This window comes from Pyxicephalus adspersus, chromosome 1, assembly GCF_032062135.1.
Source record: "Pyxicephalus adspersus chromosome 1, UCB_Pads_2.0, whole genome shotgun sequence".
Taxonomy (NCBI): Eukaryota; Metazoa; Chordata; class Amphibia; order Anura; family Pyxicephalidae; genus Pyxicephalus; species Pyxicephalus adspersus.
In genome coordinates, this window is record NC_092858.1 from 111,064,742 (window position 1) to 111,091,151 (window position 26,410).

General features: G+C 38.8%; 2 protein-coding genes across 6 annotated transcripts in view; one reads left to right on the plus strand and one right to left on the minus strand.

Annotated features, from left to right (window-relative positions):
* Nucleotides 1-15,342, minus strand: part of SYPL2 (synaptophysin like 2) — a 38,109-nt gene extending 22,767 nt beyond the window's left edge. The window contains exons 1-3 of one of the 4 annotated variants that reach the window (XM_072423719.1): nt 13,095-14,421; nt 9,662-10,390; nt 9,508-9,576 (exon numbers count right to left, since the gene is read on the minus strand). In XM_072423719.1, coding sequence (XP_072279820.1) covers nt 9,508-9,576; nt 9,662-9,727 — 135 coding nt within the window. In that variant the 5' untranslated portion in view covers nt 9,728-10,390; nt 13,095-14,421. Of the gene's footprint in view, nt 1-9,507; nt 9,577-9,661 lie in introns of all 4 variants that reach the window. The other 3 variants (XR_011922368.1, XM_072423727.1, XM_072423730.1) reach the window with 3 other exon arrangements.
* Nucleotides 15,343-15,467: 125 nt separating this feature from the next.
* On the plus strand, nt 15,468-21,257 carry PSMA5 (proteasome 20S subunit alpha 5). Of its 2 annotated transcripts, XM_072423731.1 has the most exons (10): nt 15,468-15,614; nt 16,007-16,073; nt 16,796-16,819; nt 17,743-17,869; nt 18,608-18,675; nt 18,777-18,884; nt 19,004-19,062; nt 19,169-19,271; nt 19,950-20,036; nt 21,041-21,257. In XM_072423731.1, the coding sequence occupies exons 1-10, from the start codon at nt 15,586-15,588 to the stop codon at nt 21,116-21,118; spliced, it is 750 nt and encodes a 249-aa protein (XP_072279832.1). In that variant the 5' UTR covers nt 15,468-15,585; the 3' UTR covers nt 21,119-21,257. The 2 variants fall into 2 exon arrangements, with proteins under 2 accessions (XP_072279832.1, XP_072279833.1); XM_072423732.1 differs by lacking the exon at nt 16,796-16,819 and having other exon boundaries at nt 15,470-15,614.
* Nucleotides 21,258-26,410: the final 5,153 nt, after the last annotated feature.

The following is a 26,410-nucleotide window of genomic DNA, read 5'->3' on the forward strand; positions in this document are numbered from 1 at the left end:
AATTTCCAGCAAACCTATGTGCCAGAAAGAGATGTCAGCATTGACGAAAGTCTAATGGCTTACAAGGGGAGGCTCAGCTGGGTGCAGTACATTGCGTCAAAGAGGGCACGATTTGGCGTGAAGACCTATATGCTGTGCGAATCCTCATCTGGCTACATCTGGAATACAGTACTATACACTGGAAAAGTGACACAGTTCAACCCCAGATACAGCAATTATAGATTGGCAACATCTTCAGTGCTATCCCTCATTGAGCCATTGCTAGATCGGGGCTATTGTGTCATAACTGACAATTTCTACACATCTCCTTTATGAGTTCCCTCTGCAACACAGAACCGATGCCTATGGAACCATTGGGGCTAACCAGCGAAACCTGCCATCATTGTTTGCAAAAGAGAAGCTGAAGACAGGAGAAATTGTTGCCTGGCAGAAAGGAAAGATGATGGCCCTGAGATGGCGTGACAAGAAAGATGTGTGCCTGATGAGTACTGTTAATGATGCCTCCACCGTTCTGGTACACACAAAACGTGGGAAAGAAGTGACGAAGCCACAGGTGGTGGTTGACTACAACAACACCATGGGAGGTGTCAACAGAGCTGACCAAGCCATGACATTCTACCCAGCGATGAGGAAGCAGCAAAGGAAGTACTTCAAAATGATTTTCAGGCATCTAGTTGAGCAGTGCCTATGGAATGCCTACGTTCTGTACAAAAAAAATAGTCAGAGGCCTGTGACTCATTTAGAGTTCATTTTGCAAATTTCCGAATCCATAGTCAAGAACCACCAAACACCAGTCAATCAGTGGCTATGAATAGACCTGGACGTTGTGCTTCCCCCGTTGTCAACCCAGAACGCCTGACCAGTCGTCACTTCACTGAATACATCGCACCAACCCGGAAAAAGGCAGCACCTACAAGGATGTGCGTGGTTTGCTGCTCAAAGACCGATGACAGAGGAAGGAAGAAATGCAAAACCAGGTTCTACTGTCCTGACTGTGATGTTGGACTTTGTGCAGCCCCCTGCTTCAAAATCTACCACACCCGGGATGTCCACTAAAAATTTAAATATTTTTTTTTCTAAAATCTGCATTGAACTTATATTATTATTTATCAATAATATTGCACTCTTGTTTCGAAAATTTCAGTGAGTTTATTCTTGATAAAATATATATTTTTTGATAAATTACACTGTTGTGATCTATTATTTCATTATTTTTTATAATTATGATTTATAATTATGTATTATAATATAATTTATGATTATAATATAATAAATAAATATAATTATTATACCCGGGAGTTAATCCTAAGAATTACAGGCCCACAATATAAACAAAAATTTTTATGTAAAAAAAATAGTATCACTTTTTGCATCAAAAAACAGACAGAATTAGAACGCTAGGTGGTTAATCTAAATCTCCCTCAGGCAGTGGTCTCCCAATTGCAGAATACTTTCAAATTTACCTGGAAACATAATCTATTCCATATCTAGGCATTAACTTGACACCTTCTATGGCAGCGCTGTTTCAAGCTAACTAACTAAATGGTGGCTAGATAAGGGAATATATCATATTGGAGATCTCTTGGATAGAAGGGATGTTATGAGTACTGCCACACTACATAAAAAATACTTTGTCCCATTTTGAGGGATGTTCAGCTTTATGCAGATACAGTCTTTTTTTAAAGTTTAAACTTAAAGGAGCCTATTAAAGTTTAAACTTAAAGGAGCTCTCCCTTATTAGAGCACAGCATTTGAAAAATCATGTTCAGCCTAATCTGAGGCAAAAGGGAGAATTTGAGCCGTTTATTTAGCTTTATTTGATCCTCATAGAAAACTTTTCTCTATACATTTGTGGGAGAGATGCTGAGCATTGATGAATGGCAGAGTATTGTGAGCTCAGCTTCGGCTACATCTTGTAATACTTCTCCTATTGAAGCCAACTATAAAGTTCTAAGGCAAGCGTGGTACAATGTTACTTGCTTGGTGGAGTTGCCCAAAACAGAGATTTTGGATCAGAGTACATAATTCTATTTACTCAGTCACCCAAGCCACGCTTTTAAAACAAACTGCCCACCTGATTACATACATTTTCCTTGCAGCTTGAATAACAATAGTCTGCTATTGGAAAGCCTCTAGTACAGTGGTTGGAACCTTTTTGGTTCCACGGACCACTAACATTTCTGGCTCCTGACGGCGCATGCAGGGGGTGCAGGGTTTCAATCAAAGTGGGAGAAACCTTCTCGTAGTGATGTAATCATGACATAACTCTCCCATCGCAGATCTAAACCTGCAATTGGAGAGTGGGCTGGTTGTGTCCAGGGACACAGCCCTGAGCCATGGATTTGTACGGGGGATATGGTCCATGGCTATGGCCGGTGCGCTCTGCCAGCGGGTTCCTTATTCTGACCCCGCTCGGGGGTGCACCGGCCAGAGCTGTGGACCACCAAAATTTTATCGCAGACCACCAGTGGCGACCACTGCTCTAGTATACCACTGGAATTTACTAAGAATAAATTGAACTGGATCATGAAAAACGAACAAATTCTGTTGTTTTTTTTTTTTCTTAAGTGCAACACCCTTTTTAAAATAAAAAAGGGTGCAGCACCGCCATCAGGCATCCCGGGAGACTCTTGTGTACTCCTTTTGCACGTGCCTGAGCATGCACAGAAGGAGCCTTTTCGCTCACACAGAAAAATTTGGCTATCTAACGCATGGGCAGTGTGATTGGCCAATTTTTTTTTCATCCTACGTCTCCCGATCTCGAGCTTGGGTCGGGTGATGTAGGGTGAGGAACCAGGAAAAAGAGCAGAAGATGGTGGCGCCCTGGACGAATGTCGGGACAACGTGGGACCTGATGCACAACACCCCAAGAGCGATCGGACTGCACTGCAGGATTGAAGGTATATGTATTTTTTTTTTATTGCCGTTTTCAGTTTAGTTCCTCTTTAAGGATTGAATTCCTTTTCATAAAACATTGAACCCTTTGATCCCTTATCTTTTATCTTAGATAACGTAAGAGGAACCTACTCCCCCCTCCTTCCTGATTTTTTCCCTAACTTTATTCCTATTTCCCAGTCCTTTGTTGTGTAGTCACAGGGTATTCCAACAGAGTTGAATATTGTTTCAGAATGTATCCATTGTATGGTATGCACAGTGTTTAAAGGTATTAAAATTTAGAGTTCAAGTTAATAATATCATTTATTTTGAACTTTGCCATATCCACCTTGTTAACCCATGTGTGTTCCTTTACAATTTTCATCTGATTGTGTATGGTACATCTTACATTCTGGCTGCCATATCCACCCTGTTTACCCATTTGTGTTCCTCTACAATTTTCATCTGATTGTGTATGGTACGTCTTGCATTGTAGATGAACTTATTGCTCACATTTGAATCTCCCCATAGAATTATCTGTTCACTATCCCTTCGTTCCAGTTGAGTGCTCATTGATATATTATTGCCCTGCCAACCCCTCCTCTACCTAGGTTCAACTGATATCCTAAATTCCTTGTTACTCCCATCAGTCCATCCATGTTCAGGGTCCAAAGCACTTCTATTTAAACATCAGGCAAGGTCACATGCCCACATTTAAAGTGCAATGGGAATTAATCCAAGGAATTGAAGCAGGATTTGGAAAATGACTGGACACACCATTTACTATCTGCAACTCCCAACTCATGCCTTTGGACTGAATCATCATTAACTATCCACCTGGACTCCAACACAACCTCTGCTTCTGTCATCCTGAACTGCCTTTTCACCAAGCCATCTCTCTGACTGACTCCTATCCCACTCCTAGAACTCAACAAGCTAACCAAAAATCTTTACTACAACCCATACTACAGGACCTGCTCACATGGACTTAAGTTTGCCACATTGTATCATGAACTCATATGGTTCACAATTATCTGTAACAACATATCATTCACCTGTATTTACTCTACTGGCTCTATTCCTTCCCCTTCCCAGTCTGTTAACTTCTTGTTTGACTGCCCCTTCACTTTCCTGCTTTTTTCTGTCTGTACTCCTGCACCTATTTTCTATACTGCTACTTGCTGGTGACATCTCACCCAACCCCTGTCTCCCCCACAGCCTCTCTCTTCCCTACCCTTTCAGCATTATACGCCCTCCTTCTAACCTCATTCCCATTCACCCTACCCATACGTTCCCATAAGTTACCCCTTTTCTCTGGCATGCCAGATCTGTTGGCAATGCATTAACATCTATACACAACCTTCTGCTCTCTAAATCTCTAAACTTACTGGCTCTCACTGAAACTTGGCTTTCCTCCTCAGACTCAGCCTCTACTGCTGCACTCTCAAAAGAGTAGGGGGAGGTGTGGGTCTCATTCTCTCTCCTAACTGTACATACAGAGTCCTTCCTACCCCACCCATTCCTAATTCGTCTTTTCGGACCCCCTACCCCTCATTGTTGCTGTTGCCCCTGCCACCTTCCGTTACCCCCCTCCTGCTAGCGCCCAATTCTGGCAAAAAATCACCTCAAACATGTACAAATAACTGTTTGCGCATCTGAGCGCAAGTGGAGGAAATCTGGCCTCTACAACACTTGAACACTGAACTCACTGTTGCCAAGCAAAATTTTTTCTCCTCTATCATTTCCTCCCAAGCTTCCAACTCTCTCCTAAACCCCACAACTGCTACCACCACAACTACTTTCTCTGCCTGGACCTAGCCACCTACTTTAGAGATACAATTGACAAAATCAGACATGATGTTTCTGCTTACTGTGCCACTCAAACCATATCCCCCCCCCCCCCCCTTCCTTTCACCTGTAAATCATTACTAACCTCCCTCAGCGCTGTTATTCTGGACGAAGTCTCCTCTCTTCTCTCATCATCTCCATCTGCTACCTGTCCGCTTGACCCAATTCCCTCTGATCTACTCTGTGACCATTCCTCCACCCTGGCTCCAGCCCTAATCAAACTATTCAACCTCTACCTTTCTACTGGTGTCTACCCTTCCACTTTCAAACATGCCATTATTCTCCCTATTCTGAAAAAACCCTTTCTAGATCCACCCCCCCCCCCCCCTCTACCATGTAGCTACCGCCCTATCTCTTTACTACCATATGTTTCCAAACTACTTAAACTTCTTGAAAATACTCACCAACTTACCTGAACACCAAAGCTCTCCTTGACCCACTGTAGTCTGGCTTTCAAACTGCCCATTCCACCGAAACAGCCCTTACTAAAGCGGCCAATGACCTCCTCAGAGCTAACTGACAAGGCAACTTTTCCCTCCTCTTTCTCCTTGATCATTTCCCTGCTTTTGACACTGTTGGTCACCCCTTCTTATCCAAATCATGTGCTCCATTGGTATCAGTGACATTGCTCTTTTTTGGTTTGCTTCCCACCAGTCTGATCCTTTCAGGTTTCTTTCAATGGTAATTTCTCCTCTCCCACTCCCCTCCCTGTTGGTGTTCCCCAGGTCAGTCTTTGCATCGGTTCTCTTTTCCCTGTACACCTCCTATCTCGGTAGTCTCAAAGCCTCCTTTGCTTTACAGTACCATCTGTATGCTGATGACACTCAAATCTATCTGTCCACCCCTGACTTTTCTCTTAGTCCTGGATAAGGTTTCATGCTGCCTTTCAGACATCTCATCATGGATGGCTGACAGACTTCTGAAACTCAACCTGGATAAAACCTCATCATACCCCCCCTCCGAAATGTACAAATCTCCTCGACATAATACTGTTAACAACACTGGTATTTGTCCCTCCCCTCTGGTACGTTGCCTTGGCGTCACCATTGATTCTGAACTCTAATTTACCCCCCGTAGTCAGAACATTTCGAGGTCCTGTCACTTTACCTGCGCAATATTTCCAAAATCCACCCTACCTGTCCCCAGAGACCACCAAACTCATTGTACACGCTCTCATCATCTCTCGTCTGGACTACTGTAACATCCTCCCTGGTATTCCACTAACCCGACTTTCTCCACCACAATGTATTAGGAATGCTGCAGCCAGACTTATTTATCCTTCTGACAACTCCTCTTCTGCTGCCTCTCTTTGTAGTTCACTTCATTGGCTTCCATTTCACTTTCAAGCTCCTGTGCTTTGCATTCAAATCTCTCCACAGTTCTTGTCCCACTTACCTTCTGACCTGGTAAAAAATACTCCCCTAGCTGCTCCCTTCGCTCCTCCAATGAACTACTACTGACTTCCTCACTCATAACCTCATCACAGGCAGGGCTCCAAGACTTTCCTAGAGCTGCCCCGACTCTCTGAAATAGTCCTCCTCATCCTATTTTGCCTAACCCTAACCCTGCTTGGCTCCTACTTTCTGCTCATTTAAAACAGCACTCAAAACCCCTTTTTTTTAATTTGCCTACCTGTCTTTTTCAACCCTTACTACTTCTCTCCATTACATATCTCCCCTCCTATTGTGTGTTACCCCCCCCCCTTCCTAGATTGTAAACTCTTTGGGGCAGGGTCCTCTCCTCCTCCTGTGTCACTGTCTGTATCTGTCTGTCATTTGCAACCCTTATTTAATGTACAGAGCTGCATAATATGTTGGTGCTATATACATTCTGTTTATTATTATTAATATTATTATTAATAATAATAATAATAATAATCCACTTAGAGCTTTGTGTCTGGACTTGCCAGTTTTTTGATATATAGCATACTTGACAGATTTTGAACCATAAACCCATGCTTATGTTTTGATGTATGTCATCATCTGGTTTTGTTACAGTTACTATGTTTTACTGTTGCTTTGACTGGACACTCTTTTTGTCATTGGATAACATTTTGTACATTTGTAATAATTTGTAAAATTCTAATAGATTTCACAGAAAGACACTGATCTCCAAAAAAATAACAATATTTACAATGATTTCATGAATAATACGATTAGCTTAAAACAACTCTTATGATCTCTATAATCACCAAAGCTTTGTGAGAAGCTCTGGAATGCAAAGCATATTTCTACCTCCTTCCTCCCTAAACAAGCTAGAGGCTTTTCTACTTTTGTACTTTAGGAACTGTGCAAAATCCCATTACGCTTGGTTTAGAACCTAAATTATTACATACAAAGAAGGCAAAAGATGATCCGGCTCTGTTTTTAGGTCTCAGAGTTTAAAATATTAGCTGTTTACATTTATTGTTTACCTTTGTAAATAAAGCACTTGAGATTATTAACCACCTAGCCGTTAAGCCCGACCTTCGTACGGACAAAAAAAAAGGCTAGGATGGTTAACCCCGTATTTTTGTCGCATCCATACTTACCTGGTCCCCCTGTGCTCATCCAGCGTCGTTTTCCTATTCCAGCGTCGTCCTCCGTCGGTCTCCCTCTCCAGCGTCGGGTGCCAGCGGGACCGGTAAGATGCCGGCCGGCATCTTTTGTTCCGCCGCCCGGCATCTTTTGTTCCGCCGCCCGGCGGAACACAAGATGCCAGCCAGCGGAACACAAGATACCGGCCAGCGGAACATAAGATGCCGGTTGGCTTCTTACCTGGTCCCGCTGATCGCCGATGATCCTTCTTCTTCCAGCGCCGGGTGTCTTCTGAAGTGAGAAGCCGTCCGGCTGAGAAAAAAATAGCCGGACGGCTTCCCTGCGTGCGTGATGACGTCGGCGCATGTGCGGGAAATTCAAATTCAAACTCATTCATTCATTTTGTATTCTCCTGTATACTCCTGTATTCAATCCAATACAAAATAATTCAAATAAATACAAAGTGTGTAATTGGTAAATTCAAACTGTCATTTTGTATTGGATTGAATACAAACTCCCGTATCCAATCCAATACAAAAAATAAAAAAAAAATAAAATAAAAGTAAATAATTGGAAATTCAAATTTATATTTTGTATTTGATTGGATACAAACTCCCGTATCCAATCCAATACAAAAAATAAAAAAATAAATAAAATAAAAGTAAATAACTTGGAAATTCAAATTTTTTTTTTAAATGATTGTGTGTTTCAAACATCTTTTATATTCATAATATCTACTAGAACCCTTGTTCGGACATATTTCTGTAAGTTACAGGTCTACAATTTAAAAAAAAAAAATTCATGAAAAACAGTGGATCACTTTTGGTACAGAAATCTAGACCTCAGTGTAACGCTCAGGTGGTTAATATTAATAAAAAGTATTTATATAGAGCCAACATATTACGCAGCCCTGTACAATAAATAGGGGTTGCAAATGACAGACAGATACAGACAGTGACACAGGAGGAGAAGAGGACCCTGCCCACAAAAGCTTACAATCTAAGATGTGGGGAAGCAGCACACAATAGGAGGGGGGTGATATGTATAAAATTAATCAATGTATATTTTAGACACTCAGGGAGTGGTATTCTTAATTTTCCTAATAAATAGGAAACCAACCAAATTTTAGCTTACTGTAGCACAATAGAACACTTTACATTAAAAACAAAAATAGTAATGAAAATAGTAGGAAAAATGATGAATTCAGAACAGTGATTGTCACAGTATGTTCAGTTTTTATGCCACATGTGAAACAGCTGTAATACGCATAAATGTATTATTTTGTCATTTTTATTTTTTTGACCATCTTAAAAAGTTATTTTATTGCCACTTGGAAATACTTACTACCAATAAAATATGAAAACATTTGGTCAAAGAAATAAAATGACAAAATAATACATTTTGGAGTGTTACAGCTGTTTCACATGTGGCATACAAACTGAGCATGATGTGACAATCGCTGTGCTGAATTCATAAGTGTTAGCATACGAGGTAAGTTATAAAAGTGGAAACGTATGCACAATATGAAGTATACAGATGAGATATGGATACTTCTTGGCGCAGGCTGTGTGATGAATGATCCCAAGTATGTAGGTTATGAAGATGGTGGAAAGGTTACTGACTGGGAGAGATTCCTAAACTGCAGTGAAATATGAGAACAGCTATTTGTGACAAGCATACAGAGCTGAGCTTACCAAAATGGGGGCTGGGAACATAACTAAAGAGGAATGGGATAGAAAAGGAGATGTCAGGTGGAACACAGAAATGGAGGTTTTCCATAGAGAAGGATGACATAAGAGATCAGGCGTCCCTAAAGACAACATAAGTTAACAGACACTTGCACTGGGCAATTAGTTGTACTGATCTTAGTGCAGAAACAGTTGAAGACTATGTATAGGAGGTGGACAAGCAAATGTGGCTTGGCACAGCTGTTAAAACATTTTCATCATAGTGAGAGAATTTTTAACTTACAATGTACATTATACACGTCATATAATTGAGTTGTAGAGACCTATCATAAAAAGGATACAATCTCTAGAGACATTTTTCAGGAACTACTGATATGTAAACTGTAATTGAATTTTAACTAAATTTATTTAAATATACAAAAATTAGGTCATTTTTAAGTTATTGTTGCAGAATATACATCACCCCTTATCAGACTGAGCCCTAAAAATGTAACTGCACAGAGAATACTTCTAAAAAAGGATAGGAGGATATGTATACTTCTGCTACGACAAAAAATATAAATCACATTTGAATTGCTTACCCATTCCAGCAGTTTAACAAAGCCCAATGGTTCTTCCAGCCTCCTCCAGTGCAGGCCTGTGAGTGGGTTCTAATGAATGGAAAAAGAGGTCAGTATATACCCCCCTTCACAGAGGCTAAACCCCCCCTGGCATGCAGTTCACCTCTTATGCTACCTTTATGGCCCAGCCTTTGTGGCCCCCTTCTCTGTCCATCGTTGTGGAGGGCATTCCCGTGGACATCCTTTCAATATAAATTTGAGCCAGGTAGATGAAAAGAATTCCAAGTGAGAGTTTCGGGTTCTGTTGATTTGATTTCCCCGTTCTCTTTACCTATACCTATTGCTTAGCTCACTTAACTGCCTTTTTTCTATATTATATGCATTAATGTATGCATTTCTATGATATGTTCTTGATATTTTCTTTCAGTCCTCTTTTACCTGCATTAATATGTCCTTAAAACAGATAATAATATAAACACCCTCTAGTTGAATTCAGGGTCCTGTACTTCTCTAAACATAGGATTTTTTCCCTTTGTGTCTATATTTTGCACCAGTCCCTGGCTCTATGCCCTTTTCTGCCTGCCTGCCTATCTTTCCTTATGCCCCCTCCCTACTTTCTCTGTCCCACTCTTACCTCCTCACTCCCTCTCTCCCCCAGAACACTGACAAAAAAAAATCTTATTTGAGAGTGAAGCAGAGTGAATGCAAAAGACACCTGATCCCTACACACACCCCATTCCAAAAACGGAGATGAGCAATCATCAGTGCAGTTGGTAGGAGGTAACGCTTCACTCTTCACAGGGCCTTCACGCCTTCTGTAATCTCATGGGTAATACCCAAGAGCTGACTTTAAAGAGGTCACCAAACTTTTCTTCTAAAATATCACACACTATAATTAAGGGAACTGAAAAAGAATACCAAAAAAAAAACAATGTTATTACAGATACAGACAAATTTGTTTATACAGTGACCCTGTTTCTAACTCAACAAAAATCATTAATATATTATCAAAAATGTAAGGCATCCTATAAAAGAATGAGCTACAGAGCTACAGCTGTCACTGGCAGCTCAGTTGTCAGATACCAGAATATATTGTTAATGTTTGACATCTACAGGTCTCAACTGTTTCGTTATTATAAACTATTGAAACATTTTTGTTTAGACTGCTTTCCTTGAAGTAGCCTGATGCTAACAATAAAACTAAAGGTACTAAAAAAATAAAACTAAAGGTACTTATAAAAGTACAAAAATACTTGCCTGCCTGGGAAACTCTTTTCTGCCTACTTTCTAAACCTTTTACTGGTTTTACATTTTATGAACTATTAGACACTGAAAAGCTGCCAAATATGTGCAAAAATATTTTAAAAAAGGGATGCACTGAAGGTGGAAGGTGTTCACACATCACTAAATGAGAGCTTACCTCTGGCATCAGCAAACCAGAAGACCTTTGCAAAAACTGTGGAACCTGCTGACCTGAATAAGGGGTACCAGCAAGGTAGGGCCTGATTTCCAATATATATCAGATTCTTGCAGGGGGTAGTACGACCACATGATACCCCACTCATATATGCGTAAGTGGGAAGCAATATTGGGCAGACTAATACTCTTAGTGTACTATTTATCATGAGAACATTTACAAAGTTATGATGCATTGGTATTACACCCCAGAGATACTGCATTCCATATATCCTGGGGTAAGCAAAATTTGCTGGTGATGTGGAATGGCAGTGGGTTCACTGTTTCATATCCTTTGGAAATGCCCATTTATTGTGCCATTTTGGAGAATAGTGAATGATCTTCTTTCCTGGGTGCTATCTTACCCAATCTGCAGGAATACTCCAAAACATCTCCTTGGTCTCCCTGTTAAAGACCTCACACAAACCAAAATTGATGACTAATGTTTTGACCAAAGCTAGGTGCTTAATTACATTGCGATAGAAGTCTTCTTACCCTCCTATAGAAATAGATTTACATAATACACGTTAATACACGTTACACAGGATATTAAATTTATGGAGTTGCTGACAGCCAGAATACAGGATCGTTTGTAGAAGCATCAAGAGATTTGGGCAGCCTGGGAAAAGTTTCAACTGTAGCCCATTTAAACCTAAACTATTTGCAGAGTAGATCTAGATAGAACTTCATGTGATAGAAAATATGCTTCCCTCTCTTGGCTCTTTTCTTCTTTATGTATGTTTTTTCAAGGTGGTTCACTTCTGGTTTAGGTCATTATAGCAATATTGTACTTACCTTAGAATCTTGTTGTATTAAAAATATAAGGATAATCCTAATGAAGCAGATATTTTGTTATATTTAGTATTATTTGTCATGATGTTTATATTTATGGCTTTATTATGCATATGTAATGTGCCAAGTTATGTCTGTACTCTTTTTCTGAAGCCTTGTTATACTTTATGGTCTGAAGTGCTGTATTTACCTCTTGTTTGTATTGTAATATTTTACAAAATCTTTCAATAAAAATTTACATAAAAAAACAATATTATTTTAAAACTCAATTAACTACTGTGTGGGATAAAATAAACCAAATTGCTATAATGCAGCAATATTTAAAAATAAGCCCTACTGTTAGTCTCAGTAAAAAGAAAGTAAGACCTATCATTGGTGTCATTAAAGGGAAAATAAGTACAATAATGTTGATGTCAGTATGGTAAAAATATCAATCATGATAGTGGGAGTAATTTAAGCCCATTAATTGCAATGGCAGTAATAAAATAAGCCCCATCATTGGGATCAGTGAAAGGAAGAACAAAGTAAGTTGCCTAGTAACTTTATTTCCAATAATCTTTAAGAACAGCAATGATGACAGAGTGGATCCGTCCACCTAAAACAGGTAACACAAGGCTCACAACAAAGAGATAATACTTCCTGTAAACTTTAGTAATAAAAAATTACTGAAGGCAAACAGAACGTTCATCTAAAAGACATCCTATACATAAACATACATATGAATAGATTCTTGGAAATTAGGTTACAAAGGCAACTGATTTTCTTTAATGTACTTCTAGGACAGTATGCTGAGGGATAAACTAGAAATTACATTTACATGTGGTGGACAATTGCTTGGCATACTTGTATCACTTATAAACTACAATATTGTAGATATGTGTCATAAATGATTGAATGGACCTTGTTCCTTCACTGTGTAGAAGTAGAAGTCTACATAATGTAAATTGTGTGCCCTAAAGTGGCAGCTGAGCAAATGAACAGTACAATACAGCACAATGTATGGTCAGATTAGGACCTAGAAAGATCTGTTAAATACCACATATTTCTATAACTGAAAAGGAGTTTTATGAAAATCCATCCTTAATCATTACCATGAAAATAATTTACACATTAACATTTGCTCTATAGGACTACAGGCAGACTAAGACGAGAGTCTAGTTTTGCCTCAGCAGGGCCTAGACATGGAATTTTGCCCTTGAGGTAGCCCTGCAAATGCAACAGTGTTAGCCTCTGTGTTACAGAACTCACCAAATTACCTTCTAAGGGGAAACATGCAGCAGGAAGACTAGAAACTAAAACCTTACCTGACAATCACTGGTGCCACAGATGCCTGTCAATGCTGTAAATGTTCTCTTTCTCACCTTTCTCACAGCTGAACGTAGCAGGAGTGCAGTAAAGGAAACTCTCAAGCTTGACTTCCAGCATTCCTCCACTCCTCTAGGAGGCTTGACCAAAACAGGTACCAGTCTTTGGCTTCCAAGTGGGTAAGAAAAGACCAAGTATTTGTGTGTGCTCCCCAAATCTTGGACTGGGTCATCAGGTAGGCCTGCCTATCACCACCAGGCCATACCCTACAGGCCTTTCTCATGCACCTTGAAGGCAAATTTTTCTGTACACCTGAGGTGAAAAAGCGGAGATTTGTTAAGAAAATAGAGCTACAAAAATTTTCAACCCAAGTTTCTTCAGTGATGAAAAAAACTTAAGAAGAGGGTGTGATGACTCACACCTTTGCTACCACGGAGCCTGTACCAGATGATATGCCTCAAGAGACAGATTCTTCTTGACGGATATAGCTTTTAGTCCATCTTGTGTAGCTTTAGTTGTAGTGGCGCATTTAGCTAAAAGATTTGGCACCACTTCTGCTCCCAGAGTTCCAGCCCTGCCATCTACTTCCCCTTACTGGCATCAGTGAGCCGTAATGCTAAGAGCAGGGCAGAAATACCACAGTCCCAAAGAACCTGTGCCAAAACCAACACCCTTTACATGCTTGCTTACTCTGAGCATTCAAAGAGCAACTGGGGTTAAAAGAGGTTTCTGCACAAGCCCCTGATAATGAAAGCTACCAATGTGTCCTGCATGACACCTAGGCCTCTAATCTGTCTACTGCAACCATAGAATGGTTGGACAGAAAAGGCCTTCATGTGTTCTAAGACCAGCGGCAATCCCCATCAGAGATTCATACATGCTGCACCAAGAGGGGGCACCACTAGTGCTTCCCTCCTAAGTAATGGAGAAAGAACCCCTCAGGGCAAAATCTGAGGATAGCATACAAAATAGTGGAACATGATACTCTACTTAGTGGACTCTTATAACCTACTTTTTACCAGCAACCAGCTCCACTGTTCCAGGGGAATATTGCAACTAGGAAAAAAAAGGAAAGTTACTACTTTTGAAGTTGTTCTTGCTATAGGCTGAGGACAAAAAATTGGGTTTCCTGTTTTTTCAATCTTTCACTGTTGTCTTGGCATATGACTAGGATCATTACCCCCCTGGCGTTCTGATTCTGTCCGTATTTTCATGCAAAAAGCGTTACATTTTTTTACATGGAAATTTATTTTTAATTGTAGGCCTATAATTTTAGGCATAACTCACTAAAATATGTCCAATATCTAATAAATTTATTAATAAACTTTAAATAAAATCTGTTAAAACAAGGGTGCATAAAAATACTAAAACCTATAAAATAACTGTACAGTAGCATGTATAATATATAATTTTATATATATATATATATATATATATATATATATATATATATTATATATAAAGATTTCTTTGTATTGAATCCAATACAAAATTATTTGAATTTCCCGCCCGCACCACCATCACCGGCAAACCCCGGAGAATGTCTCTGCAGTCACCTGCTGTAAATCGGAGGAAGAAGACGTGTCCTGAGGACGAGCAGGATGCGGGGGACGCCAAAGGAACAAGATAGGTGTTTTTTTTTATGTTTTTGGCGACCCCGAGTGTGACTCAGGATTAGTGCTTTTTGCAAGTAAAATCCACCCCGAGTCACACTCGGGAATACCGCTAGGGGTGTTAAGGGATTAAAAGCTTTCCAACTGTACAGCACATTTTTTTTTCTCTTTAGTGATAGTCCTGCTTTAACTGACATGACTTATCTTTTTGTCTACCTGTCGGGGGTGACATTCTTCCCACTGACCTTCACACTAATGAACTGTGAATATAGTAATTATAGCAGAATTTCCCTAAAGACCTAAAGGCATTTCAAGGGGTGAAAACCTGCATTACAGGGTCATACAGACAGTAGCTCTGTTCCTGTCCCCAGTTTCCTCTTGTCTTTGCAATTCATAAACCTTAAACCTGGGGACTGTGCAAAGGGTCAGGGTCAAAGGGATAGGCAGGAACAGCCCTGAAGCCGGTGTATGACTCGTTGATTGAAGGGACATTCTTTTTGCGAAAATTATACCTGGACCAAAACAAAATAAAAATCTTTGATCCGAACGCTGATTTGACGGGCCGAGTATGGTAATAAAAAACACGTAAGCCAAACAAAATAAAAAGCTTTAACTCCTTGAAAACACTTTCTAAAGTGATTTTCTATGGAAGAAATTGCGTTTCACCCATTGCGAATACATGTTATAAGCCGCAATACTGTCGTTGTTAACACATCCGATAGTCCCCAACACAACCATTAATCTTGAAACGATAAAGTCACTATAGACCACACACTAATTTCTCTGCAACACACTGTTTCCGGCGAAACTCTATCTCGTCCCCTCTCCTTTCTGACATCACATCCGCCTTACATACATTATTGGTGCCGGAAGAACTAGGCCTGGTGACTTAGCAGACGTGCATTCTGTAGTAGGTTGAGTGTGCTGTAGCGGGATGTTTCTTACACGCTCCGAGTATGACAGGTGAGATAAAATCGGGTTGTTTAAAGACGTCGTGTCATAAGCTGAATGCGAAGTAACTGTCCACCATACTGGGTCTATTAAAGATTACAGGTTCATGTTATTTTGGTACATACAAATAGAGTCTGCTGTTAAGAAAGACTGGACTTGGCTGCGGCATTAGGAATGTGGCAAGCGAGTAAAACACGTCATATCTTACTACAGAGTTCAGTCATTTTATCTATAAATCAAAATTAATTGGAGTACAGTGCAATAATTCAGTTGTTTCCTGTTTGCCAATTGGCTGTATACTCCGCTTAGTTTTTCTGCAGCGTTAATGTCAATGGTTGTATTAGGACCCTTCTACTGTTTTGTGTTGCATCACTGTTGCTGATTTATACTTTTCTTTGCCTTAGGGGGGTTAATACATTCTCTCCAGAAGGCAGACTCTTTCAAGTAGAATATGCCATAGAAGCAATAAAGGTAATAATTAATATAAGGCTCTATTTCTTAGCTTTGCTTTTTCCAGAACTAAAAGTGAAACTCTTTTGCAAATAAAAGTAAAAAGCTTCTTTTAGTAGATAAAATGTATTTCTTGATTTCTTGTCACACTTTATCACTGCTTATTTATATATTGGTATTTCAACTTTTTGATATAATCTCTTCTAAATAGGTTTTATGTTTTTTTTTGTTTTTTTTTAGGTGATTCGCCAATTATTTTGATTGAAGAACAATACTGTATATTGCATGTAAAAATGTGATATTTACAAAAGCTTTGTATGTTATACAGCTCAGTGTTCTCCCTAGCCCCTTTTAGCGGGGAGTCACAACCTGGCACTTTTCTGTAACCGCTCAGATGTCACCAGACAACCTCTTAGATTGTGTGTAAAAAGAGCTCAGTAAATATAAGCACCCTGCCAGCTCTGATAACAGGAGAGAAGATTTATACTTGGTAACTTTTCCACTCCCCATCTTCTGGGAGTAAAAGGACAAGCTCCTGACTTTCACTATAAGCTTGCTTTTTCATAGAGCTATTATTGCGCTGCGAGGGGATCACAGAGCTTCAGTGCTAATAAGTAACAGGAGAACCCTTATGTACCAAAAATTAAGGTTTATTTAATGTTTTTTTTTCCCATTAACAGGTTAATTTCAAAAAACAGTTTGACTTTGAAATAAATGGATTAACTTTTTGTCCTCTTTCTCAGGCGGTAGGAAGTGGCAGCATTGCTGTAAGTTTTTTTTCTTCAGTTCCTACATGCGATGTTCAAGGGTAGCTTGCTACCCCCAGCCATCTCTATAGACTTTAATGGGAACCGCTTGTCACCAATATTGAAATGTTTTTAAGCAAAAGAAACTTGAAAAAAAAAATTCTCAGTTACCTCCTGTTACCACTCACAGGGCCTAGGTGTTACCTGTAGGCACTTAGGAGCAGAAACAGTTTTTTACTGGTATATGAATAGGAACGTTCTCTACAAAATATGGGCCACGAGGAAATTGTCTCTTGTTAAAAACAGCATTGGACAGTTGGGGCATAATAGAAAGATGATGGAAAAATGGTACATACTAAGGGGACAGGCATTGCTGTGTTAGAATAAAGTAGGGTGGTAGAAAGTGGCCAAAAATATGAGAGTTGCTGAATAAATAAGGAACAAACAACTGGGAACACTAACATTGTTGTGTGTTGCCCTGCCAACTTTTTGACGACGACTACTGCTCCCTCCCACCCAGCTAAAAAAATCAATGCATTTTCAATAGTTACTCAAATAATATACACTTTTTGCCATTCTGGGTAATACTAATTTACCATTTTTCCCTTTTGAGGCTCATGATTTGCACATAAAGATAAGTGAAAGACTGCACACCAAAGTTAAAATGCAGAAATGAGGGGAGGTATCTTAGTAAGCAAAGGACAGGGTAGTTTCCCTTTAAATAATACTTATTCTGTACATATTCATGGCCAGTTGATAAATGGGAAAAGGGATATGTGGAAAACATTTTGCACCACTTTTATACATGCAACAATTAGGTGCATTTCATAGAAATCTGACCAACATCAATTTATGGTAAAAGTGCTGTGTTTGGATATTTATTTTGTGTATGTATATTATATTTAATTACTATTGAATTTTATTTTTTTTAAATTCTAATTCAGCTTGGCTCTACTGCCATTGGTATTCAGACTTCAGAAGGAGTATGTCTTGCAGTTGAGAAGCGGATCACATCACCTTTGATGGAGCCCAGCAGCATCGAGAAGATTGTGGAGATAGATGCTCATATAGGTAACATATATGTTTGTTTGCCAGCAACAATTATTTAAACAGCATTAAATAAGTTTTTATTTTTTTTTTTCGGAGTTACTGCAAGAAAGCATTGCATTGCAAGAACGATTAGTAGACAACCACTTTACCTAAAATCTATTATAAGTCTCAGTTCTTTGAAACCCTAAGGTTCTTTCAGAGGTTTCTAAGGGGTTGTTACTTCGGAAATTTCTGACTTGGGGGTAAATGATCACTGACCCCAAAGGTTTTTTAATAATTTGTTAGAGGCATCTAACCCACTGATCTTTCACTGTATGAAGCTAACCATTACATTATTTACTGTGAGGTATATTATATATATACCTAAGACTAAAAAAGATATTTCAGTGGTTTCTCAATGTTTATAAATATTTGAGGAAGGCTCATCTAGTGTTTCAAAACATGACTTACAATATTTACAATAGTAAGCAAGATATCCTCTTTAGATCAAGGATCCTTTTCTGAGTCACTGTTTATTAGAAAAAAATGTACCTGTTAGGATGACAAAAATTGAATAAATAGCTCTCACCTCCCTTTTTGGACCTCTATTACCATTTTCATACAGGCCACCCTAGCAAACCCCATACAGGAAGCTGAGGCTGAATGGCTAAAATGACAGAAAGCAAATAGCAAATTAAGAAGGCCATAACAGCACATATGAGCAATGGGCAGTGATATAATTTTAACCTTTTTTTATTTTACTTTTAATGTTTCCTAAAGGCTGTGCTATGAGTGGGTTAATTGCAGATGCAAAGACCTTAATTGATAAAGCTCGAGTTGAAACACAGGTATGTATATTTGTAAAGGAACACCTCTTGTTGATTCACAGTTGTACATTACTTTTTTTAAACACACTGGCAAATTGTGTACTTGTCTATTTGTCTTCCAGAATCATTGGTTTACCTATAACGAAACTATGACTGTGGAAAGTGTCACACAGGCAGTCTCTAATCTAGCCCTACAGTTTGGAGAGGAGGATGCTGACCCTGGAGCTATGGCAAGTATTGTAGAACAGATTACATATTCTGTTTTGTGCCAAGTTTAGAGTCACTATTATCTCTGTTGTCTTAAGACATTTGGAAGAATTTAAAGATCTATTTTCTCCTATTGATTTAGAGCCGTCCATTTGGAGTTGCTCTTCTTTTTGGTGGCGCAGATGAGAAAGGGCCTCAGCTGTAAGTGCTTTAAAAAATTAAAATGCAATGTTTATACTTTTTAGTATGTGTAACATTGGGATTTCTGTAATTCTAGTTCAGTGTATCTACTCTTGATTTTTTGCAGTTTTCACATGGACCCTTCTGGAACCTTTGTTCAATGTGATGCTCGAGCCATTGGCTCTGCTTCTGAAGGAGCTCAGAGCTCACTACAAGAGGTTTATCATAAGGTAGGATTGAAGCATTGCCATCTAATCATGCTTGTTAAAAAAATTATATGGCACAGACCCTGTCTGTCTAGAAGGGGATGTATTTTTGCTCTTTCCACGTATTGTGTATATGTTGCAGGCCACTACGTTCTTGTGTCTTGTCAGTGACATATATAGGGTGGATGATAGAAGCAGAGTCTGCAATGAGGGATCATTTTAATAGACACCTCGAATTGTTTGATGGTGATAGGCGGTCCGGAGCTGGTAAATTTAGTGGTCTGCCAGTCTGAAAAGGTTGGCGACCGCTGGTCTAAGCTACATTTCTTTCTTTACTTTATGATGATATACTGGCTGTTAAATAAAAACAAAGTGGCAGGAGTTGTGCCCTGGGACATCAGTAGAAAGGTGATATAGTATATTGCAATATACTATGGAAAATGGGGATAGGTCTATAAAAATACACAACTTGCAGCGATGAAATGTTTGTGGAGGATCAAAGTACAGGTGTCATTTACTTTACTGAAGGGTGCTTAATCAATTGGCCCAACCTTTAGTGCAAAACTTTTCAAGAAGCTAACTGGGACTTGTAGGTTTTTTGAGCCTTCGCCAGGAAGTGGAATAAAACATGCTATCAATGGGACAGCAGTTCATTAATTTTCATATGTATGTCTATTACTATTTGTTTTTTCTTAATTATAGTCGATGACCCTGAAAGAAGCCATTAAATCATCACTGACTATCCTAAAACAGGTGATGGAAGAAAAATTAAATGCCACAAACATTGAGGTAAAGTATCCTAGCTTATTTCATATAGTGGCTTATGTGTAAAAACTGTTTAAACGAGAAAATTCCTTGTAACCCATAGCATAACCCAAAAAAGTAGCGGTGTAAAAATTTGTTAATATGAGTAAAACTTTTTTTTCATGTTGTATACTACACACACTGGTCCACTTCTGCAAACTGTTTTTTTTTTTTTTTTCCTTTTGCACCTTTACCACAGAGGGGAAGTCAAACTATCTTACACGCACTAAAATGTAATTATTTGTTTAAAAATTAGTCAGTCAGTATTATTGGTTAATTAAATTCCCCTTTACTTCGATTTCTGGCTAACACTGTTTTGGGGCTTAATGCCCCCTTTATCAAAGCAGCAAACACCCAAAAAATTGTCTAATGCAGAAGATTTTTCAACTGCCATATCTCTGCAGCAGTCCATGCCAGAAGTTAGAAAGTGAATATTGTTTTTACCCTCCATCATCTACTAAAATGTATGTTTTGAGTGAAATTAAATTTTAACATTTTCCTTTTCTATATGGTTAGTGTGCAGTATGCATTTTTGTTTGTTTCTTCAAAAAATTTTTACCTTCTGTGGGGGTGGGGGCGCACTTTATTGCTTAGGTTGGCACAGTGTTTAATAAACTCTACTCTTTTCATTATAAGCTGAACAATGGCCACTTGCCTAGTCCTTAGGTCAGTGAATGCATTAGGTATGGTTTTTTTTGGGTCTTCTTAACTTGTAATCAGCCCAAGCAATGTCTTTTTTGATGTTCAGCTATGTTCAGGTAGTAAACTGGCATTCCGCCACATAGTAAAAAAGCACAGAATGTATTTTCTCGTTCAGCTGAAGTGAAGTGGTGTCCAATGAGCTATTCTGGTTACAAGTATCTATATTTGGGACATTGCAGTTGCTGAGATTCTTTTTGACATCAATCAGGCTCACAACAGCTGCTCAATCCACCATCTACTTGTTCTTCCCCTCCTACTAACAAACTTCTTTTTCATCCTCCTAACAGCTTGCAACGATAGAGCCTGGGAAAAAGTTTCATATGTATTGTAAGGAGGAGCTAGAAGAGGTTATAAAGGACATTTGAGGATCATGATTGGACATCCAAAGATTGGACCATGGCTGCAACTTCCTGCTTAACTTTCCACTTTTGTATCATTTTTGTCTGTATTTAGATGCAGGTTTAAGTGGTTTTGAATAAAATGTACTTTTTCCTAAAAGCTTAACTAATTATATATTTGGTTGATTTAATGAATTGTGCAAAGAGTTATTTTAAATTTTTTTTAAATTAAAAATTAAATTATTTTTACAAAACGGGCATTGAAAAACACTATGGCTTAGACACGGCACTCCGTGTTTGTGCAACATGTCTCCACTAGTGCTGAGCCCCCTAGGTCTGCTGGGCAATTCCTGTGCACCTGTTGGTTAATTCAGTGCTTTCCCTGTCCAGCACTGGGGTTAACCCTTTTTTTGCCCATTCTGTTGTTTCCCAGCCAGTTCCCAGTGTTCCTCTGTGTTTTTGGTTATTCCTGTGTCACCTGTGCTCTGAAGTCTTGTGGAAATGATGCCTTCTTTTCAACAATGGCCCTTGTCACCTTTAGGGGCAGGCTAGGGTCTGGTTTTGCCAAAGTGAAGGGGCTACTCACATCTTTGCTCCCTTCTTTCACAAACCAAATTTCAGAAAACTTTTTATGAATAGGCAGCATGGCAGGGGGACATACACTCACAGCCTATTTAAAAGGTCTGCTTTTAAAATATTTTTGCAAGGCGTTGACCTGCACATGCATTTATGCTTGCAAAATACTGTATGGACAGTAAGCCACCACTGGTGGTAAACACCATGGTTTAAACCTAGTCTAAACATTTCCCTATTCTCACAAAGGGTTGAATCAGCTCTAGAAATAAGAAGATCTCAATCCTTTTAAATTCGGGGTCCTGAAGTTCAAAATATAGGATGAAGAAGATGGGCACAACATGACAAATAAGAAATTTAAATACCAGCAATGGGCTAAATACGATTAAAGTTAACAAAAAAATAATAAATAATGTTAAATTTAATGTTTAATAAACATTTAAAACAAAAAATGTGATTGCATTATACATGATTGTGGTCACAAAGTAACATTAAAAAAAAAAAGTGGGAGGGCACGGTTTGGCATGTGAGCAAGATGGCCACAACCTGACCAAGCTTCAGCTTCCACACAGAAACCTTCTGCTCTTCTTTGTCTCCCATATTGCAAATATGGGCAGGAACACCTGCCACAACCCACCCACCACAACACTTACACTTGTGCGAGACCAGCTTTTTTTTTTTTTTAAATGACTGAAAAGCTCGGAAGACCAGGATGTGCAGAAAGAGCAGGCCAAAGCCTTTTAGGATTTGCAACTTGTGTATCCCAGGAGGCTGTGTGCTCCCATTCAGTCTTTACCGCCGTGGCATTTATTGAAAAGAGAAAAAACACATTTTTATTTGACATGGAAGGGTTATCTGCCCTTCTATATAAAGTAAGAGTTGTGGTGATAGGTCTGCTCTAAAGGGCCAGGACACCTCTGTGGCTACCACAGATATCCCTAACACAGCTCAACACTAGTATAACTGTGGCAGGGAACTCGATGCATACCTTCTCCAGTGTATTTACCCATTAGAACAACTTTGTCACATGGGAGCCCCTCTTTGTAAACTCTGTTTTACTGCGGTATTGTTTGCAATTATTTCCTGTTTTATGTTTGTTTTGTGAACTCAGTCTTATTATTTAAGAAATAGTGCAATTATTATGTTCTTTATCTAAATTCCTGTTTTTTTTATTGGCTAATAAGGCTATTAACTTGGAATATGGGACCTTGAAATGTTGATTATTTAAACAGCTACATAATCTTAATAAAAAATACATAGGAAACCTAAATCCACATTTTTTTTCCCCTCAATCCACAAATCCACATATGCAAACTTTTGTAGATATCACCAGGGTACAGATCCTTAAAATGAACCTGGAGTCATCACCTCATGATACCAATTTCACATCAGCACAGAAAAAATCCAAGTAGTGCCCACCCGCCCCCTTAGTATTTCATATTAGCAATACTTGAGATTGAAACGAAACTGCTCCAATTCAGAAGATTTTTAAGTAAAAGCGAAAGATCTGCAAATTAGATTACAGCAAAAAGTGCCTCAAAAAAGCTAACCAAAAAGTTAAGTTAAAAAGTAGACATAGATTCTAAAGAGATTAGATTCTTAAAATAAACCAAAAAAACATGCCACTAATAGACATGTTCTCTTGTATAATTACAGATAGACGTGTTCTCTTGTATATTTACATATACAAGAGAACACGGATCGAAACATGCTCAAAATACTGGCTTTTGTTAATGAGTGATCAATTTATTAGCAAATGTATTTCGGAGAAACCACAATTTGTGGTTTCACCATAAGCACCATAAATAGACAAATTGGTCAAAAGTCACTTCTATTTAACTTTAAGGTATCCCTGTCCGAAATTCAGTACTTTTAAATGCAATACATGCAAGCAATGTAAATGGATATACGACACAAAAGATAGGGCTTTTTCGTGGGACAATAGCTACCACAATTCCAAATATTCGTAATTTTGGGAATTGTGCAGCCACAGCTGTCATATACTTGGCTTTTTTCATCTGTGGTTGCTACTATGTAGGTAAGACTAAACGTCAATTTAGAAAAAGAATATAGAGTTAGGTCCATAAATATTTGGACAGGGACAACTTTTTTCTAATTTTGGTTCTGTACATTACCACAATTATTTTAAAACAACTTTTAAATGAAAGAACTTTAATTCAGTGGGATGAGCAAAAAGATTGCATAAAAATGAACTAAAGCCTTTTTTTATACAATCGCCTAATTTTAGGGGCTCAAAAGTAATTGGACAATTGACTCAATGGCTATTTTATGGGCTGGTGTTGGCAATCCCTTTGTATGTCATTATCAATTAAGCAGATAAAAGGCCTGGAGTTGGGGGGGCTTGTATGTGAAAGATTTTGCTGCTAACAGACGACATGCGGTCAAACGAACTCTCCACGCAGGTGAGTGAAACAAGCCATCCTTGAGCTGCAAAACCAGAAAAAAAACATCCAAGAAATTGCTACAATATTAGGAGTGGCAAAATCTACAGTTTACATCATGAGAAAGAAACAAAGCACTGGTGAACTGGTGAGCAACGCCAAAAGACCTGAACGTCCACGGAAAACAACAGTGGTGGATGATCGTAGAAACATTTCCATGGTGAAGAGAAACCCCTTCACAGCAGCCAACCAAGTGAGCAACATTCTCCAGGAAGTAGGCGTATCGATATCCAAGTTTACCATACAGGGAAGACTGCATGAAAATAAATACAGAGGGTGCACTGCAAAAAAGAGAGGCTAGATTTGACTTTGCTCAAAAACATCTAAAAAAAGCCAGCACAGTTCTGGAAAAACATTCTTTGGGCAGATGAAACCAAGATCAACCTTTATCAGAATGATGGCAAGAAAAAAGTATGGAGGAGGCGTGAAACAGCTCATGATCCAAAGCATACCACATCATCTGTAAAACATGGCGGAGGCAGTGTGATAGCTTGGGCTTGCATGCCTGCCAGCGGCACTGGGACACTAGTGTTTATCGATGATGTGACACAGGACAGAAGCAGCCAAATTAATTATGAAGTGTTCAGAGACATACTGTCTGTTCAAATCCAGCTAAATGCGGTCAAATTGATTGGGAGGTGTTTCATAATACAGATGGACAATGACCCAAAACATACAGCCAAAACAACCCAGGAGTTTAATAAAGAAAAGAAGTGGAATATTCTTGAATGGCCAAGTCAGTCACCTGATCTCAACCCAATTGAGCATGCTCAAAACAACAACTGAAAGCCGCTGCAGTAAAGGCCTGGCAGAGCATTAAAAAGGAGGAAATCCAGCATCTGGCGATGTCCATGAGTTCAAGTCTACAGGCTGTCATTGCCAGCAAAGGGTTTCAACCAAGTATTAGAAATGAACATTTTATTTTCAGCTTTTTAATTTGTCCAATTAATTTTGAGCCCCTGAAATGAAGGGATTGTGTTTAAAAAAAGGCTTTAGTTCCTTACATTTTTATGTAATCTTTTTGTTCAACCCACTGAATTAAAGCTGAATGTCTGCAGTTCAACTGCATCTGAGTTGTTTCATTTAAAATTAATTGTGGTAATATACAGAACCAAAATTAGAAAAAAGTTGTCTGTCCAAATATTTATGGACCTAACTGTATAAACATATATACTTAATTGCAAATGAAGAAATCATAACCCACTTAAGCCAACATAAATATAAACAATTTAAACATAATTGTGATTTGAATTCTTTACAATGTATCGCTTTGGATAGAATACATGAGGATTCTAGAGGGGGTGACATCGATAAATTAATTCTTCAATGTGAAAATTGATTGATATTTTGAAAATTGATATTTAACTTACATGCAAATGAATACCCAGATTTAAATGAAATCATTTTATTTTATTCTTTTTTCGAAAAATGTGATGGGAGAGCAACAGATGAAACAAAATAATCCCCTTTATGCCTCTTTCCTCTTTTTTTTTAATTAGGAATGAATAATGAATACATTTTGTACATTGTAAATTTGATATATATAAAATGTTGGTTCTTTTAATAAGGTATTATTTATGTATATATAATTTGTCTCCAGAACCATGTTAGGGACCTGCTGGGAATGTTAGGCTCAATTCTATTGGCAGCTCTGCAAGACACTGCACAGAACTGCCAATTCAATACGTGATTTATATGATCCTTTGGAAGTAGGGATCTTTCCCTCTCCCTTCCTCATGTGACTTCCCCCGATCCTCTCATCAGCTGCAACGCACATTGCGTTCCACTGACAGGAAATCCCGCTGGCGTTGACGTCGGCTCCCATGAAACAGCATTGCTACATCAATAGGCAAAGGCCTATCGGGTGATTCAATGGGACCAGGAGCCCTGGGAACCCAGTGCAACTTAATCACTTCTGTAGATGGACAGCCTACAATTTTGTTGAAAATGGCCTGAATAACCGCTAGTAAATCAGAGTATTGGGTGGCTTCGGGTAGGCCACGGATTCGTAAATTATTGCGGTGTACCTTGTTATCCATATCCTCCAGGTGGAGCTGTAAATTACGCATAGTTACAGCTTGAGCAGTGATTTTTTCTTGTTGTTGAGTAACTGTGTTTTGGTGGTTTGTAGATTATCATCAATTATGGTAACCCTATCTGCTAAACCATGTAAATCCGTCCACAGGATGTGGATTTGTGCCTAGCAGGTTTCCTTCACTTCTGATATCAGAGTTCAGAGGTCTTCCTTAGTGGGCATTGATTGAAGATAATCTTGCCATAACGA